Below are 20,052 nucleotides of genomic sequence, written 5' to 3' on the forward strand. Positions count from 1 at the left end.
AGGATCAGACAAGCAGCTGTTGTTATGCGAGTTTGGCCTAATTCAAAATGCTGCTCATTACCTATGAAGTACTATGTGGTTCTGCACTGGAGTTCCAAAAAAGATCACCACCCTCTTCCTGCATAGTATGGTTTCTCCTGTAAACAATCATCACCCTTAATATTTATATAGCATTCAAAGAGCTTCATACACATTGTCTGCACTGGTGCCAAAGAGTGAGAGAGATTTGAATTTAAAGTCCCACTAAAAAAAGTTTTAAATAAAATAAATAGGACAAGTTAGTCATCATAACTGAAACCCTGTTAATTCCAGTGTGTCTCTTTGGATTGGGGCCATTATCTCACTAAGCCTGATAAGTGTGTGCTGTGATCCCTGGATTACTCAAAGAAGACTGTGGTTGAGAGGTAGCTGCAGCATACTACCTTATTTAGGATTTTGAATTTTGTCACTGAGAAAATAATGATCTCAAATTAAACTAAAGTTGTGATAGTCCACAAGGAGAATTGGATTTCTGGGTTTCGTTTGCAATGGATTTTTCTCTCTCTCACCTCAATTTTTGATTAACTTTACTAATCAAGAAATCTATTTGCATGGATTGTATACTATGTATGTTCAACAGACTCCCACTCAAATTAAGCAGAGGGAAACAGTTAAAACACTTTATTACCATATTTTATATTCAAGCTTATTGTATATATTCCAAATGTGATTGTGGAATACATGCAACTTGCAGACATTCAGTAGTCTATATCCATATCAGGTATTGTTAGTTTTCTTAGAAGTTATAATTAGCTTTTCTTCACACATATTCAAGAGTAATCACTTTCTCATTTGCAAGAAAGCTGCTACGTACTGACAGTTTTATTGTATTAAGAGTGTAACAACGTAGTCCTGTGCAGCATTGCATCAGTCTAAGCCCATTGAGATCTATAGGCTTCAAGCAGAGCAATTCTGCTCAGGATTGCAATACTGATCTTTACCATGCTGTGATTTTGTTGTAAATAAGATTAGCTCTACCTTCTATAATATGAAAAACAACCAGGTAGGACTAATACGCCAGGACTAGGTTAAAGCTTTATTGCTGTATCAGAGAGTGCCAGCTCTTACAGTGAAATCCTAAACACAGTTATTCCAGTCTAAGTTCATTGATTTCAATGGGCTTAGACTGAAGCAACTCTTCTTAGGATTTCTCTGTGGTTTTGAACACACTCAAAGCCTTTTGATTATGACAGCACATCAACATTACTTTGCAATGATCCCTGATACATAGACACAACTGTGAAAAGTAACTGATTTAAAGGAAAGAAGCGTCCACTTTTATAGAAGATTTTCTAACTATATTATAGAGCAAAAATTAAGCATCCAACAGTCTATTTGTACATCTGCATTCTACTACTTCTTTATCCAGAACATCCAATAAACTACTCACAGAGGTCAGGCTTGGCAAAGAACAAGCAATGAAAGAAAAGTGGCAGTGACACAGGTTGCTTTTTTCTCCAAAGAATGAATATTAGTAGCTAGAGAGGGGAGAGGTAAAGTGTTATAGCAAGAGTTATTCATCCTCTACATTTTTGCATGCCACTGTGAGATTAGGAAGTCTAATGATCATCTAAATGCATTGTGATGATTTGATATGTAGCAAGACAAAGAACAAATGGTCGTATCTTGAAGTGCAGGGCCTTGAGAGTAATAATGAATTCACACCCTGAGCAAAGAGTTCAGGATCTGACCCTGAGGAGAGCAGCTAAGCTTGTGCTTCTACTTTCTATGGTATCAGCATATGAGCTTTTGATTGTTTATAATGCTGCTTGGGAAATCAGTCAAACCAATGGTCTCCCATGCAAGTCCGGTTCCACTCCAGGCCACAGTTCCAACACCACTCAAATTTGCACTGAGACTGTGGACACTTCATATGCATGCATCCACCTGGAGGAAAACAACAAAAACAAGACATTGCAGATGAGAAGCAATTTATCAGTGAAGACTCAAACAATAAAGTAACTTTATATTTGATATATTGATTAGTATGGATTCTTGATGCTTGAATGCTATCGTCATTGTGAAAGGAGGTTACCTTTTCCCCCAGAACTTCTGTTTGTATTGTCAAATGTAGATGAGAGCTGTCTGCCATTAATACCAAGTCACAAACTAAAGTGGTGACTTGTGGTGACACATCTTTCTGGTATTCCATTCCTACTCACTTTCAGCACTTAACTGATTAGTGCAAATGATGCTTCCAAAATGAGCACAGAGCAGGCTTGTAACATTATGTGGTGTGTTGGAAACAGAAGAGTTGTCATATTTTGTCTGGTCTATTCTGCTAAGAAAATGCAGGATCTGCCTCTAATTGCCAACCCCGTAACTGAGATATACAGGTTCAGGCTGCATCTAAGGCTCAGATTTAAGTGCGGTAAAATTTACAGGTAAAATCATTCCTGAAATACAGACTTTACTAGATGTGTTTTTCTCAAAGTAACACAAAAAGATAATGTACTAGGATTGCCAACTGCCCAGAAATGAAACCGGCCCAGTCTGCTTCTGTGCTTCAGAGAATTCCTTGAGTTACAAATATCATCTGGTAAAGCACAATGAAAAGCATCACATCTGGTGCTGTCAGTCTCTGCACCACCCATCTTACCTTTGCAGCAGCAGGCAGCCTTGCCAGGCTCCATGCCATTCGCCCCCCACCTATGGCAGCTCTGGGACCTGGAGCAGCCTCATCTCCTCCCAAGGAGGTCAGTGGACACAGCCCAGGTACAGCCTGGCTTGCAAGAAGCTTCCAACAGCTTGAGCCTGGAAGGATGAGGCCCCAAGGCAGCAGGCAAGCCAGGGGTTGAGCCTGGGTGGCATGCAAACCAGCCCTGGATGAACAGGAAGGGGAGGAGCCCTTCCAGCTGATAGGCTGAGGAGAGGGCCATTCAGGGAGGCCAGGGCAGGATTGGAACAAAGCTGGGGGTACGGGACAACGAAACACCTGTATAAAAGTGTTCCCGTGAGCGCTAATGGTGGTGGTTTTGAGCCAGCTTTGGAGAGTTTGGCTTCTTTAGTCAGTCAGGAGAAGGAACAAGGTGGTGCAACCCCTTTCACTGGCTGAACTGAAGCTTGAGGACACCCACCAATGGCAACCAGCAGGATGACAGAGGGCTAGTTGGGGTGGTAATTAGGGAGGAGTCTCACACATCAATGTTTTCTAGTGTCCACAGATCAAGCTGATGTTAAAGCCCTACATCAAGAACTGGTAAAAAAAGCCTTGTAATCTTGAGCTTCTAATTCTGACCTACAATACAGGGTTAGAGAGATGACTGCCAGCTCCCTGTCTGCATGCAAAAGATTTCTCTGGGCAGTTATTTAACTAGGTTGAACTATACAATCTTTCAGAGGAATTTTGTACTGTGACACACACAGCTTCAGGCTCTGAGAAAAGTTCATATGTTAACAGACTTTACTTCAGTCTTTATATTTCAACCTTACCTATTTGCTGAGATACCTAAAATGATTTTAGGATAGTCCTGTCAACAAAAAAAATTAGAAAAGAAGAAAGCATGGATTGATGGCCTTTGCAGACATCCTGGAGCCAGGAGGTATTCCTTTGCTATTGACGTACAGTTTGGTCTGGAACCAGTAATTGCAATAAAGCAGAGTGCCCAGCTTGTTAAAAACTGGCTGCCTGTACTGTTCATAAGAGCCTTACAAACTTTATTTTGATGTTTTAAATGTTGTCCTAGAAGGGAGAGTGATCTAGAAATATTACTAGAAGACAGCTAGACTTGTTTGTATCTACCTCTTGTATTTGTCTTTTGTTAGGGGGGATACAAGAGCATGGTGGTGCAGCTGCCAGGGACCCCACTTGACCAGAGAAATTAGAAAACACTAACATGTGCTTCTACCTTTGTTCAAAGTTACTTTGTGCCTTCTCAGACACATGCATGTAGCTACACTAAATTTACAATAAACTGTCATTCTTGCTAACAAACTTCAAAAGGTTATTAGAACTTTTATTAAATGTAGACCAGGTAAGATTTATGCAAAGCAGGCAAGGCTCTGATAATCTTAGACTGGTTGCTGATCTGTTTGCATTAAATAGAAAGAGATCTTATCAAGTTGCTATTTTTTCACTTGATGCTGAAAAAGCATTTGACAAAATATATTGGAAATTTAATTCCTCTACATGACTAAATTTGGCTTCCCTCGTGAATTTTTGGATTAGAATTTTGTATTCATCCCCTAGATCTAGAGTACAGACCAATGGTATTTTTTCTGCATCATTCCCTCTTGAAAGAGGTACTAGGCAAGGTTGTCTTCTTTCACCTTTCATTTTTGATTTATGTTTGGAACCTCTGGCTTGTGCTATAAGACATAGTAATAATATACATAGTTTTATACATAACTCTTTAGAATTTAAGATTACTTTACATGCAGAGGATTTTTTATTATTTACTTCAGAACCCCAGTCTTCCATTCCTGAATTAATTCATTTGATTAATAATTTCTGTCTGGTTATTCAATTAATTGGACAAAATTAAATTGATACTATAGGGACTTGGAAGACAATATATCAGAGTGTAATTACTGAGAGACATTTTCAGTGGTGCCCAGATGCCATTATTTATCTTGGAATATTGATCCCAAGGAATATTATGTACATGATTTTGTTGAATTTTAATAAACTGATCTTGGATATATACTTGGATTTGGATAGATGGGTAACCCTAAACTTGTCATTATGGGGTAAAGTAAATCACTCAAAATGAATATTATATCTCAAATTATATATGTCATGCGTACAATCCTTTTTTATATACCTTGTAGATATATTCATAAAATTAATACTTTGTTTTGGAAATTTATGTGTTCAACACTACCTAAACACTACCTGCTTGCCCGCCTGCCAGGCCTCAGAGGAGCGCGCGCTTATTCCCGGCGCAGGCCGAAAGGTGGGTTATGATGACCCCTCTCTTTCTATTTCTATTGTTTTCTACATACAATTCTTCAACTATTCTCTAACTGTTAACATACATTCTCTAATGTATGCACATACATTAGAGAATGCACATACATAGTGTATGTACATTATACTTATACATTCTCTAATGTTTGCATTGTTCTCCGGTTTTGATTTTCAATCCTTTTATCTATGTATGTGTTGTGTTCTGTTTGATTCAATATCTATTTGTTGCATTCACATTCTGTTTCTAGATCTAGAACCGTTGATATCTGTGTACCCTTTTCTATCTGTTTCTCTGTATCTCCCTCTCACTGACTATTCGCAGCCGAGCTGTCCCTTGTGACCAAGGAGGGAGCAGTAACAGGATAATCCCTCGTGAAGCGCTGGCAAAGTGACCCTCCCACTGATCCCCGCTCAGAAGAGCTGGTCGCCCCCTTTCTCCCCCAACGGATGTTTCACTGGGTGAGGATGGAGACAGGGTCGGGTGGTGTGTCTTCAGGTGCCGAGTCAGGGCCGTCAAAGACAGGTGCTTCGGGTTTTTGCCCCTGCGCACCAGGACATCATAGGCATGGCACTGCACCACACAGGGGTCATTAGGAAGGGCCCGAAAGTGCCTCCATACGGAGGCGTTGAAACGTGGACTGCTAACTGTCCCAGGGGAAGGAGGATGAATGGTTACAGGCTGTGCTGTGGAGCTGGCCATGGACTGCAGGCGGGGACACCACTGAGAGTTTGGAATGGGAATGGGAGGAATCTTTCACAAAACACAAACTATTCCTCCAGGGATCCGTCACCCACCCCCTCCTCAAAATGTTGAGAGAGATTCTCTCTCCCCTGCAGAAAGACCTCTTTGGCCTCCGCCACAGCCCCCACAGGTGAATTTGGGGGAGCAGGAGGACTCTCTGCTGCCCCTGAGCCACATCCACTACTGCTTTCCACAAGTAAACCAGGAGAACTGCCATCGCACTTCACCCCACAACCGCCCTTGGTGGCCAACACAACAGGAAGACTCATTGTGCCACCAAACTAGAATTAAGAAGGACAGAAAAGGAGATGGCACTGTGAGCCCTCAGATGACCAGGCAGCGGCCCTGGAACCAGAGGGAGGGAGGGACTAGAGCCCTAGCCCACCACTCTCACAGACCTGACCCAACCAGGCACTAATAATAATGTCTGAGCCCTCAGCCGAGGTGCCCACCGAGTTTGGCCCCAGGGTGTGGCAGCAGCCCTGGAACCAGAGGGAGGGAGGGACTAGAGCCCTAGCCCACCACTCCCACAGACCTGACCAGATCAGGCACTAATAATAATGTCTGAGCCCTCAGCCGAGGTGCCCACTGAGCTTGGCCCCAGGGCCTGGCAGCAGCCCTGGCACCAGAGGGAGGGAGGGACTAGAGCCCTAGCCCACCACTCCCACAGACCTGACCAGATCAGGCACTAATAATACTGTGTGAGCCCTCAGCCGTGGTGCCCACTGAGTTTGGCCCCAGGGCCTGGCAGCAGCCCTGGAACCAGAGGGAGGGAGGGACTAGAGCCCTAGCCCACCACTCCCACAGACCTGACCAGATCAGGCACTAATAATACTGTGTAAGCCCTCAGCCGACGTGCCCACTGAGCTTGGCCCCAGGGCCTGGCAGCAGCCCTGGAACCAGAGGTGGGGCTAGAGCCCTAGCCCAGCTGCACTTCCAGAAGCCTGATCAGATCAGGCACTGATAATAGTGAGCCCTCAGCCAAGGGGCCCACTGAGCTTGGCCCCAGGCCCTGGCAGCAGCCCTGGAACCAGAGGGAGGGAGGGACTAGAGCCCTAGCCCACCACTTCCACAGACCTGACCAGAGAAGATAGATCCCTATCCCCAAAATCCAAGCTCAATTATACTCTCTCTGTCTCTCTCCCCAAAGGCTAGCAAGTAGCAAGCAACAGCTCTGTCACACTCCACTGTTCGCTGAAAGTGAAACCCAGCCTGGGAGCCCAGTGGTTTTTATAAGCTGAGGTCCCATAGACCAACACAGGAGGTCTGTGGTTGGCCGTCAGAGCTGCCTATCAGGGTTTGCAGGAATGAGATTGGAGTGCCCATGGCTACAGAACACCCTCATCCCCCCTCCCTCCCCCAGGTGTCTTCTCCCAAGTTGTAACCACTTTTCAGCTCCATGGTTGGAAGGAAGACCTGCCAATCAAGGTAAGTTGGGCTTCAATTCAGGTTTCCAGGGTGACAGAAGGAGTGCAGATAGAGTTCAGGCATTCCCCCAGCTCTGTTTCCAAGAGAATTGATTGATGGCGCCTGACTGTCTGGCTTCATGAACCGTGGACATGCACAACGAACCGGGCTTCTTACAAACGCTGGTTTGTTGGACTTGGATGCACACGAACTGCTGGATCGTGAACGGAAGATCGGACGATTCGTGGGTTTTTTGTGTTCATAATGTGGTTTGTGCCCATATCTATTCCCAACCATTGTCAGGAACCCAGTTTCCCAGAACGTTGTCAGGAATTCCACAAGAAATTGTGGAATAAATAATTAGAAATTTTAAAATATCCAAATCCAATTATTCTTCAAAATATCATGGTTATTAAATTTATATTTAGTTGTATTGTGCCTGTGTTCATTTTGCATTGTTTTCAGAGCTTTGACAATACAATTGACAATAATTTAGAAATAATTGAATTGCACTCCTCACCATCATTTTTTTCTGGCTTGTAAAGGCTGGAAAACAATGACCTACACTTAGGCGCCAATGAAACAGAAAGAGAAATGATATAAAATGACACCTCTATCACACAAAGCTACATAGCTCTTTGAACCTCAAAATTATGATACTAAGGGACATTTCTTCCAAGAAGAAAGGTTATGAGGATAACTGTAATGGATGAATATCTGATTTAGTTCATTATGGACTGGATAGAGCCAAGATAACTCATGTCAGACCATATGTTTTTCTTGAATTTCTTTAACAGTGAGTTCATACCTTTCCCAGTAATATAAATTTGCTTGGTATATTCTGTAGCTCTGTATTGATCAATATTTTCTAAGATTGACTTTAGATACTTATTACTTGCAGAGTTTCTGGGTGTTGCATGTATAAATAGTATTGCTTTGTTGTGCGTTTTAAATATTTAAGGAGTTTTATTGGTTTTTAAAGGAACATGAATTTTATATTATTGTATAAATTGTAATCCGCCCTGAGCCTGCTGATGCAGGGAGGGCGGAATATAAATCGAATAAAATAAATAAATAAATAAAATAAATGTTGCTCTGCCTCTGAAAAGGAAGTTTCTAGCACTAATACTTATTAATTTAAAATGTCATGATTTCTTTAAAACAAAAATCCAGAACCCAAATGACATAGGCATACTCAACATAGCATGTTTTCAGAAGTGGTTTTCAGCTAACAGATTTCCAATAAAGAGCCAAAACAAACGTAGAAGTTTAACAAATCTGTCTAATTAATTCTCATAATAAAGGAAATAGTGGCAACATTGCAATGCTCTACAGAAATACAATGATACATGGTTCTGTAACTTTCTGAGATTCTTAGCTTAGTCAGAGGGTAGATAACCTTGACAGTGTTGTGTAGCTTCAGCTTCTATTACTATTAAAGATGGGAACAGAAACAGTTAGATGTCACCTATTGAACCCACCATTTTTTTCTACTGGTACGTGGCAGCTGGGGCATGGTTTAGTTGTTCTCTTGATAGTTTCTTTGGATGCCGCTTCCCATCGAGCCTGTCTGGCTGCTTGCTCATCAACTTCATAGCCCTGCAAAAAGAGAAGAATCTATGAGCAGAAAAATTCAGAAAATTCAAATTTGTTTGATAGAGTCTGTAGCTTTGTTTCAAACAAAAAAATCTGTGTACAAAATGGAACACATCGCTGCCATCCCCAACTCAATTATTTTTAAGGCAAAAAGTGCACAGCAGAAGCCTAAAGAGATGTGTTCCTACCTTATTTTACCTAATAGAAGTTTGCATTGCCATTCCTAATCAGTGTTCCCCAGACAATACTAGACATGAACAAATGTTGAATAAATCAACTGAGCCATAAACACAGGCTCAGATGTTAGCAGTCAGACACCTCTCTCATACTAGAAGAGCAGTTTATGGATATGGAATATCATAAACCCCTTTTGCCAGGAGTTTCACACACTGGTCATCAAGGCAGTCCAGTTGCCAGGTGGCCTGGAGACTGGAAAATTACCAAGACATGAGTCACAGGGGATGACTGACTAAATGGCCCCCATTCCCCGGAGAGCAATAGAGACAACAAGGCTTCCTGTGACCCTTTCCTGACTAATCCCATCAGCACCTCCTTCCACCTTTCCAACTTACCTAATCAAGGCTATTCAATGCATCTGATAGCTTCCCTATCCAGTAGTTACCGAGTCATCAAGCAATATTTTTACTTATAGTCCAGCCCAAGATAATCATATCACACCTTTCCCAACTTATTGCCCTACCTCCGGACAAGCAATTAAGCCATTGTTTTGAAGACAAGATACTAGTCTTGCTCCCAGGCACATTTTGCACTATAACTATACTGCCCAGCCATATGCTCAGTGCGTATGTGTCTTGGTACCCATCCATGTGCCCTCAAGTTTGCTTGAGCATCCTTCTCACTGTGAAACAGGTTGCTTTGTTGCTCCTCCACAGATCCTCTCCTCCTTCTCCCCAAGACTGGTAAATATCACCTTATCCCAATTACCCTCTCCCATTTTCCTTTCTGTTTTCTTAGTTAGTTCTGTGTGTATGCTGTGCATTTCCTGTGTGTTTACCTTTTATTGCTCTGTTAATAAAGCTTTCCTGTTGTACGCCCACCTGTTTACTCAAGAGTTCTCCAAGGGAATATCCTGGTATACATTGCTGGAGATCCCAAGTACCCTCTCTCACTGCATCTCCTTAAATGCTAATTTCCCCAACTTACAAGGAGATCCCGCCATTTAGGGTAACACAGAGGCTGGGATAACCTGTCCAAGCAGGACGAACATCTTTGAAAGTGCTAAGTATAGCATCATGGACTTTATGTGGGAACAGTGCATAACTGGGTGATGAGGCCAATGCAATGCATGAAGAAGGGAGAGCCAAGGAACTGGCAGAACAGCTCCTGAGCCAGCACCCACAAGCAGCCCTCCCTCTGCAAAAGTGTTGAAATGGCCGCCCTGCACCAGATGAATGTGCTTGCATGCCAAGATGCCAGCCACTGCTGATGTGCCCGTAGGAACTAAGGCTAGCAGTGAGAGAGAGAGGCCATGATTCCAGAGCAGGTTCAAAAAGGACAACAACTTTTCCTGTGGACGCCATTGCCAGCCGGGGCTGCTGGCATGAACTGTTTCCACGTTGCACCTTTGATACACAGAGACCCAAAGCGAAGACCAGGAAACGAGGCACCTCTGACTCTGGGAATCACCCATTGAAACGATTGCCTCCAACTATCAAAACAACGGAGCCGCAGTAAAATGCAGATGACGCCCCATTTGTATCTTTTCTTCTGCACAGAGGTGACACAAAGCGCCACCAATAAACTCAATCACTTCCTCCCCTCTTCTTCCCCTCCCTCCTTCCCTCTATCAAGGTGTCACAACAGAAAACATTAGAGCCCAAATTATCTTTTTTGGATATCAAGCGTCTTGCTAAATTGACACATTTATTGCTTTTGTTAAAGTTCCTGAGAACTATCAAAGGGACATGGACCATTTCCACTAGCCTTGCCCCAAGACAAATAATTGGCTATTTAAGTGAGAGGCAAAAGCGCCCTGGCACACGCCATCCCCCCCCCCCCCTTCCTAACAAACAGTGCAGGCACTATGTTAGATTTTTCCCTCCTCGCTGCTAAGATCTCTGCCTCTCAATGGACAAGTGAGTATTGCCCAGCTACGATACTCCTGCTCATGCAACAGTCTCTATATGCTTTCCACCCTTTTATTTCCTAGCCTTGCATTGAATGTGTATGTATGATTCTTAGACCCTGTAAGCTTGAAGAGTTAAGTCTTTGGAAGTATTAGTCTCCTCTCTTATTGGGCAATCCAGGAACTGACCCTGGTATACATTGGTCTAGATCCCTTAATAATAGCCTGCTGCTTTTTAATTCCCCATCTTTAAGGCAGTTTGGCTAACAACTAATACACAGTGGAATCAAGAATTGAGTTGCTGGTTGTTTAGCTCTTTGCACTGAAAGCTGTTAGCATCTAATAAAGGCATAGATATGAGAGTATTTCAAAGTGTGTGCATAAAAATAGACAGGGAACCAAATCCATGTTTTTAAAGATATACAGATTGGTTACTGCCAAACATACTCTTGTCTGTAGAAAAGATCTTGTAGGGAATATTTTGATGTCAGTCAGTGTTACAATCTCAAAAATAAAAAATAGTTACTGGCACTGCCACCATGATCTGTGTCCTGCTACTTAATTTTACTCCTTCACAATAACAATGGAAACGAGACACCAGACATAAAAATTCATTGCCTAAAAAATTTATATATTGTAGCTTGCTCAGTTCTATTATGACTGTGTTAGAAAAACCAATTAAGGCAGCTCTTTCCCCCACAAAGAAGTAAATAAATTTATTTTCCAAGCACTGCTGTTAACATACTTTGGGAAAGATCATCACAAACTTCCACAATGACAAGAGGTTTTGAAATTGTGGCTAATAGCTATGTATTGCTGTATAATTAAAGAAAACTACTGCCTGTGCAAAAAGACTAACCTTCACAACCTGACATACCTGCAGCAAATACATACAAATGAGGTTCAACAAAAAGGAAACAAACAGGCAGTAACTAACAACTGCTCACATGACCTTCTCACCACCTTGTGATGAGAGCAACAACTGCAAGCTTTAAAATGGTAGGGACTCAAGCTTTACAGTTTCATTCTTAGTGTTTCCAGGAAATGATTTGTGATTAGGCAGCTCATTGTGTCTTCTCCCAGACAGCTTGTACTTGAAGCAACAATTATTCATGCTACAGTAAAATAAATGTTATGAGATTTGTAAGGGAAATGTTTAATGTCTGTGCCAAAAAAAGTTACATTGAGCAATACTGGCCAATGTTTTTTGCTCTTTAATATTGACATATGAGACCCTTAAGTATCATCTAATTAGGAACATCTGTTATTCATTAACTTTCCTGCTGTTTAAATGACTAAATATGCAATAAATGGCTTCCAAAAATGGAAGCCAAATGGCCCACAACAATTTTGCAAACGGAGACATCTGGATTCATGAGGAAAAGCCACCAACATTCAGTGCATGGGCCATCCCTTTAAAGGCATGTGGAAATGGCCGAGGAAAGGCTGGAAGGTCTGTGACCTTTTAGTTTGAAAAAAATATGGCTAAGAGGGGACATGATAAGGGGTTTACAAAATTATGCATGGAGTGGTGAAAGTGGATAGAGGGAGCTGTTCTTCCTCTCCCATTACATTAACTCAGGAACATCTAATGAAGTTCATGGGCAATACGTACAGGACAGACAATTATTCAATGAGTAAGTAAATTGTGGAATTCATGCACCATGTCTCTATTTGTGTTGGTCACTGGAGCAACAAGGCAGTCTCTGTTCCAAAGCTGGCCCAGAAAACTGGTTGGAAAGGAACTATATAATTGGTATTATTGGGGCTATATGACCATGACACACACTAACTTAACAATGACAGACTAGAAGTCTGAAAGTTGTGGGCGATTCCTGATAAGTCTTATAATGAATTTAATTTCCCTCATTGTTAAAAAATATTCTGGAACCTATGGTTTCCATTTCTAAAACAACCCTGTGAGTAGGTTAGACTAAGAGTGTGTGACTGGCCCAAGGTCACCCTTGAAGCTTCCACGGCAGGGTGGGAATTCGAACCTGGTTTTCTCATATCCTGGTCCAAAATGTTTAAGACAGATTCATTGATCTTATTGAAAGCCCTTTACTCCTTTTTATTCCTTGGTTAACAGTAATTCCTTCAAGGAGTATGAGAGTACCTAAATAGACAGTCTTTAGTATTACAGTGCCACCATGTGGCAAAAAATCTGGACTATTCCAAACAAATGAACACTTTTAAAATAACACGAAGAGAAAGGACATTGAATATTAAAAGCCTAATCACAAATGTGTGTGCATGTGCGTCTCTGTGTACACGCTGTATAATTTACAACCGAGAGGTACATATACAATTACGCATTCAGACTTCAGATTACTGTGCTCATTAAAGCCCTCTTGAGTATTCTAAATACATCTTTTGAATGGAGTAAAAAAAAAGGAAATACATATCCATATCTGGAGCCACTATGACTAGCTGTACACAATTAGAGCTGGATCAAAGCCCCTATAATATAACAAAGATTCAATAGTTTATTATATATGTATGCCTCTATTCATAGATGTGTTTTGGGCATAGCGCTGAGAGCTGAATTGGGCAAACTATTGATGGAAGCTAAGGCATGGATAGAGGAGGTTTTGGTCTACCAGATTTGAGAGTATATTTTGCGGCCAACTATTTGGTTTGGATGAAGGAATAGGATAATGTTAAAAAATAGAAGACTATTGGACCTTGAAGGGCATGACTTAAAATTTGAGTGGCATGGGTATCTATGGTATGGCAAAGTTAAGGTCAATGCAGAGTTTAATAATCATTATGTAAGGCATGCCATTTCAAATGTATGTTGGAAATGTGCTAAAGAAGAAGGGACATTTTTTCATATGTGGTGAACGTGTGAGAAAGCAGAGTTTCTGGTTGCAGATACAATAATTGATTCTGAAGATTCTGAAGATTAGAATCCAGTTGAAACCAGAGATTTTTTTGTTGGGAATAATGGACAAACCAAGCTCAAGAGGGAAACCTCCTAATAATCACCAGTATTCACAAAGCCGAAGCTCAAGGAGATAGAGTAATGGGGTTACAATCAAACACCCTATAAACGTATATTGATTGTCAGTTTCAATTCTATATTACACACTACACATATCCAATACAGTTCATTGGGTACAATTAATCACATGTAAGAAAGCAGAGTTTCTGGTTGCAGATACAATAATCGATTCTGAAGATTTTGAAGATTAAAATCCAGTTGAAACCAGAGATTTTTTTGTTGGGAATAATGGAAAGCTAGTTGGAAAGAAGCGTTGTAACTTTGTTTTTATATTTGATTATGGCAGCAAGAGTACTCTATGCACAAAAGTGGAAAACTCCAACATTGCCTACAGTGGAGGAATGGTGGATAAAAGTTTTGGAGTTTGCGTCAATGGCAAAACTTATTTAATTGATTAGGGAAAAGTCGTTAGTTACATTTTTGACTGAAAGGAAACCATTTATAGACATTTTACATGAAATGGATAATAAGGACTTGATGGCATCTGGATATGGATTAAGAATCATGAACAAAAGAAAAAAGAGAACTCTTACATTTAACTTAGAATAAATAAGACTCTGAATATGATCCATATTTGTGGCAGAGAAAATCAGAACTCAATCTGTAGTTTAGTTTTAGGGTTCTTTTTTTCTTTTCTCTTTTTTCACTTGTCTATGTGTTGCTAGTGTGTCTTCTCTTCAGAATGTTTTTTTCCCCTCTGTTTGTTGTCCATAGCTTTTATGTTGTTGTTTATAGTTTAAATAAAGAAAAATTCTACCTGGAAGCTAAGGCATGGATAAAAGTATTTCTTTTTAAAATAAAGATCTTAAAATCTAAGGGAAGGCCTACTTTCCTTGGACTCATCCAGGCAGTTAAACACAACAGTCAATGGGATCAACTACTGGGAAAGAAAATGAAATGCTTAGGAATAACAAATCACATAGTCAAGATTACAGAAACTAAAGATATAATCAAGCAAATTAAAATGTGTGTTAGGAAGTTGGATATCCTGTGTCTGTTATGGCATGGAGGTTATGTTTGACTCTTTATTTAGGTATTGCCCTCCCAATGCAACTGCCAAAGTATTTTTATTATTTTTCAGTACCAAAGCTTAGAAGAGCTTTTACTCTTGCAAGAATGCATGTTCTTCCTTCAGTGGTTTTGGAGGGTAGGTACAAAAAAGTATCATATACTAACAGAACATGCAGATGCCCATATGATAAAGTTGAAATAACTGAACACATGATTATAGAGTGTTCCATATTTAATGAGATGAGGGCTAGCTTGATGACTCCTCCACTTAAAAATATGGAGCTACCTAATATGAGAGCTCAGGTGACAGTTATTATCAGATATAAATGATTCCATTACTCTTTCCTTGGCAAAATATATAGGGGCAATAATTAAATATCAGAGAAATGATATTAAGTAAGGTTTTCCCATTAATTTCTGCTCAAAGTGATTGCTGTATGAGCAGCAGTACCAGATAGATATATGTATACCAATATAAAATTATGCCAATATAAATGCCATTGTAAAGGAAATGCCAATATAAAGTTTACTGAAAGCGGGCATTACTGATCTAAGTCAACACCAGAATTGGAACAGCATCTCTGATTCCCTCCTAAAATGAGCCAGTCAGGAAAGAAACTGGAAGGGGGGGAAGCTGCTACATCAGAACCTCCTATATGTCCTCTATCTCACGGTGGCTTTTCTAGCTAGCATTACAGTTTTGGTGGCCTTAACTCTAAACTTCTGCTACTGGCTCTGTCTTCTACAGAGCCACTTTCTAGAATTTCACAACCATACCCCTCTTCCAAGGTGGGCCTGTACACAATTTGTGAATCATTGCCACAGTTGTTTCCATCGGATTATAATCACACATGTGTTACTGTTGCTAGGACAGAACTAGTTTGCTGTGAAGTGCAATGGGTGTGGAGTTCTGTACCTTCAGGGCCGTGGCACCTTGTGTTTCAAGCAGGGCGCTACATTCTCCGTTGTGGTATTCTTCTTTACATTCACGGCAGAATACAAACTGCAAAAAGAACACGACAAATACACATCAGGAATGAAGTTATAATATTATAGCCATAGAAGGATTGTACACCTGATGATCCATTGATTTCCTCACACCATTACTTCTGCTTGATCTTTTCTAATCATGCATATTATTACTCAGCCTTTTCATTAAAACAGTCCCCCTTTTTGTATAATTTTCCACATATAATAAGATAACTTCTATTATAGTATTGATTTTTCTACTACTATTTATGGAATCATGCAAGTCCTATACAAATGACTGCACGTTTACTGATCATAATGCTTTTTTGTATATAGCACTCCTGGTCAAATGCACTGAGTTGGAACACTTTACAGAAGACTTTTTGAGGAGGTAACAGGTCTATCACTACAAATGAACTGGCAGTAAGTTCCATTGCCAGAGCGCCAATACTGTCTAGCCTTCATACTGATCATTAGGGAAGGGGATTTGGCCTTGAGGACTCCAGTTGTTGAATGCCTGAAGCTGCCCTATACTGACTCAGACAATTGGTATATCAGTAGAGGTCTTTCACATTATTTACTGCCTAATCCTTTTAACCAGAGATGCCAGGAATTGAACCTGGGACCTTTGAATGCAGATAGATGCTCTACCCTTGAGCGGCAGCCCCTCCTTATTCTGAATCAGCCAGTTAGTAGTGATGTTGAGATGATGGCTCTCTGCAACAGAAGTTCACAATGTGGAGTCTGCCAACTGTTTTTAGAAAATGAGTAGTGTCAGATGAGACTTTTGCCCAGCAGGGTTTCTAATTAGCCATTGGCTATCTGATTGGTGGTGCATGTTCAAAAAACCATTGCTTTGTCAACTGCTGCCACCACAGCAAAAGGATCTTCATTGTGTAACTAATGGTAATCTCTCCATCTGCTAGAATTTTTTAAACAATACATTCAACATGTTCAATGTGCAATATGTTCATTTTAAGAGGCATCCTGTTAAGCAGAACTTCTGCATGAAATGTTGAAGAGTTATGCTATTAGAGGTATATATAATATCACTCCCTGACATTTGTGGTTGGCTTCACCTCCCATGGCAGCCATTTTGTGGTTATGCCCACCATCCCATGTCAGAATATCCACAGGCTCAACAAGATTGGGGACCTCTGCTGTACAGTCTAGAGAATATGGCAAATTTAAGGGGATTTTCAAAAGTGTTACTTGTGGGGAAAATGTAGACAGAACTGGAGGAGGGCTTGCAACAGAAAAGAACCTTATCACTCACTGCTTTGAGAGATCAGGGTCCCCAAACTTTGTGGGTGTCAGTGCATTGATAGATGCCAGGTTGTGATTTCAGGAACAGCTATCTAACCCAGTCAAGGCCTATGCCACTCAAGATCCTCAACATGTAGAGCACTATCTAAACATAGGAGTAATTCAAATATGTGGGTATATTGTTTTGAAAATGTGAATTTATAACCCCACACTCTCATAACAGTGGAAGGTGTCAGCAGCCAGGTGTTGCTGCTGCTTCCTTCAGCAGCCTAAACCCCCTCTCCCTTTCAAAGTGATCTCAAATGCCACTAGCCCCAGCTGGGTGGTTATTTTTGGGAAAGGTGGAACTTACCCTGTCTGTAACATAACCATTTTTTCCAGGGGAACTGATCTTGTCTAGAGATCAGTTATCTGGAGATCAGTTATAATTCCAAAAGATCTCCCAACCACCACCACTCCTGGAGGCTGGCAACCCTACCACCAATACATTGAATGGCTGGCTGCCCTTCAGCCTTATTTCAGGTCAATTCCAATTAGTCATAATTAAGAGAAAACCATACTGTTCAGACCCAAAGTGAGATGAATCCTCCTGGTAGAGATACTGAGCACCTGGAACAGTCAGGCAAGAAATGTACTATCTGAGGAATTGTTTGAGATATATCCCATCAGCCAGGAGTTCTAACTGCAGAACTAGCCTGTTGCCTTTAACAATCATATGATTTGCAATAATGATCAGGTGATAATATTTATTTGTGATTTTGGTAATGACAGCATACCAAACTGCATTTAAAGGTTCAAACGCAGCCCAAGATATTTCTTTCAGTTAAATTGAAAAACCTAAATTGTTTAGCAAATTTTATATGCCACTTCTCCAGAAACATGTTTGAAGTGGCTAAATTCAATCCATTTAGTAAAACATTGATCTACACCTTTGCTTCAGCAATAATCATCATCACTACCCTGTTCTAAGTCTTTACCTTATAATGAACGTAACTGTCTTGACATCTGTCAATGATCTATGAGCTATCATTTTCTTATTAATTTTAATGCCTATGGGCAAGAGGAGAAGTCTGTAAATGTAAAATGTTCTTGAGTCACATGATCCTAACCCACCTTCAGAGCACTGAACGATTTCTCAGCTGTTAGCTATACTGACAAGCCAAGCTGATAAACCACTAATACAGAGCTGGCTTTCACATATAATGAACAGACATATCGGCCATATTTGACACTAAAATGTTTATCTACCACATTTCTCATCTTTGCAGTTCCATTTTGCACTCTGTCACGCTTCTGTTGTCACTTTAAGTACCATAAGAAATCACGATTCATTGCAGCACAGCAGAAATGATGCTTATGCAAAATGAAATAGGACAAGATGCTGATTCCACTCTAAACCATTCTTTGAATGGGAGGACTAGGGTTTCAAAATAATGCCTTGTGCTTTACCAGTTTTCACTCCCTCTTGAGAATTCAGATTTTGGTGTATTGCTTGGTAGCACTAAAAGCTCTTTAGCCTGGAAGAACAGGGAGAAAAGAAGAAACTAAACTTCTCCATCCAGTTAGGATTTGCTTGATAATGAGAAATGACAAAGTCAAGTGGGTTTTGGAACCTTGACTAAAATGTCAAAAAGATGTTGAAACAAGCTACCATTCAAATCAATGAGTATAAGCAGGAGCCATCTAGGAAACTGTAAAGGAAGGGCTAGAAGACTGAGGTAACCAGACTTTTGCCTATGTGATGGGAGAATGCTAAGTTTGCTTGGTAATATGAGTCAGTTCCTTTAACTGATCTTTGTCACGTGTGATTTCAGGAGACATATTTAACAAACTATATAGAATTTTCTCATTGTTGGTCCCTTGAGTCTGCTGGACCTTACCCTCTCACTCTGTGCTCATCTCAGCCATTTCCTTTTACTGAGGGCCAAACTACAAGTGACGAGTGACACAGGTTGGACACTTCCAGCTTCCCTCAAGTTTTGATGGGAAATGTAGGCAGCTTGGCAGAATGTTGGACAAGTGACACTTGAAAAGTCCATTGGACAGCGGTTGTAGAGCCAAGGTGCAAGACCAGGATGCCTACATTTCCCATCAAAACTTGAGGGAAGCTGACAAGTGTCCAACCTGTGTCATTCGTTACTTGTTTGCCTCCAGCTTTGAGTTTTGAGCTCCCACAGAATTCCTTCAGGTCTGCCAAAGTACCTCTCTTAGTCTCTTATCAGTGGTCTCTTCTCAGACAGAAGCTGATGGAAGGAGTGAATGGAGCATTGCTGACAGCCTGGAAACCATCATTAAAACTAGATGTCTTCTCTAGGGATCTGTATCCATTTCCAGACACTCAGCAGACCCATACCACGTGTTTCATGTGGTGACCACAATTACTATGGCCGATTCCAGACGGGCACAAATAAAGCGAGTGCTTTCGCTTTTCAAGCGACAGCACTCGTAAAAACCCACAATTTCCCGTCCCGGCTTACCTGCGGTCCATGGCGCTTGGTCGCGCTATAAAAGCGGACAATGTGAACATGGTATGACGGGTTTGGCCACTTCATGACGATTCGTTGCGGCGGAGAGGCACTCCCCTTCCCAGACCTTTGCCGGGTGGCCGGCCACAATATCGCCATTAATTTTTTTTAAAAAAGGCACCATTTTCGCACTCACGCGTCTGCGAACATAGAACTGCGCAAATGCGCACAGATGCATAATCAGCATCAGGACGCGTGGCCAAGTTTTTTTCCGATCCATTTTCTGCATGTGCGCAATTGCATTGGTGTGGCCCTCCTGAAATGCGCACTTGAGGCTTTACTATCAGCCGCCATTTTGTTACCCTCAGAGAATCCAACCCTGAGACGTATCGCTGACCTTTGCCCTGCAGACTTGTGCGCCGATTGCAGGGGCGTCGGGGGGGGGGGATCTCGGTTGCCAAGAAATCACAGCACGCAGGCACAGGCACACACGCTTGTGCTCGTGCAATATCGGCTTGTCAGGAGCAGCATGGCCGGCGGAGGGGAAGTGGCTGGGAA

The 20,052-nt window shown here is 41.3% G+C and overlaps 1 protein-coding gene across 3 annotated transcripts in view; it reads right to left on the bottom strand.

Moving 5' to 3' along the window:
• Positions 1 to 672: 672 nt before the first annotated feature.
• PRKN (parkin RBR E3 ubiquitin protein ligase) overlaps positions 673 to 20,052 on the bottom strand; it is a 1,286,511-nt gene continuing 1,267,131 nt past the window's right edge. For all 3 annotated transcript variants that reach the window (XM_054972198.1, XM_054972190.1, XM_054972207.1), the window contains 3 exons: positions 15,711 to 15,797; positions 8,579 to 8,696; positions 673 to 1,926 (listed from right to left, as the gene is read on the bottom strand). In XM_054972198.1, coding sequence (XP_054828173.1) covers positions 1,817 to 1,926; positions 8,579 to 8,696; positions 15,711 to 15,797 — 315 coding nt within the window. In that variant the 3' untranslated portion in view covers positions 673 to 1,816. The remainder of the gene's footprint in view (positions 1,927 to 8,578; positions 8,697 to 15,710; positions 15,798 to 20,052) is intronic.

Source organism: Eublepharis macularius, chromosome 1 (assembly GCF_028583425.1).
Source record: "Eublepharis macularius isolate TG4126 chromosome 1, MPM_Emac_v1.0, whole genome shotgun sequence".
NCBI lineage: Eukaryota > Metazoa > Chordata > Lepidosauria > Squamata > Eublepharidae > Eublepharis > Eublepharis macularius.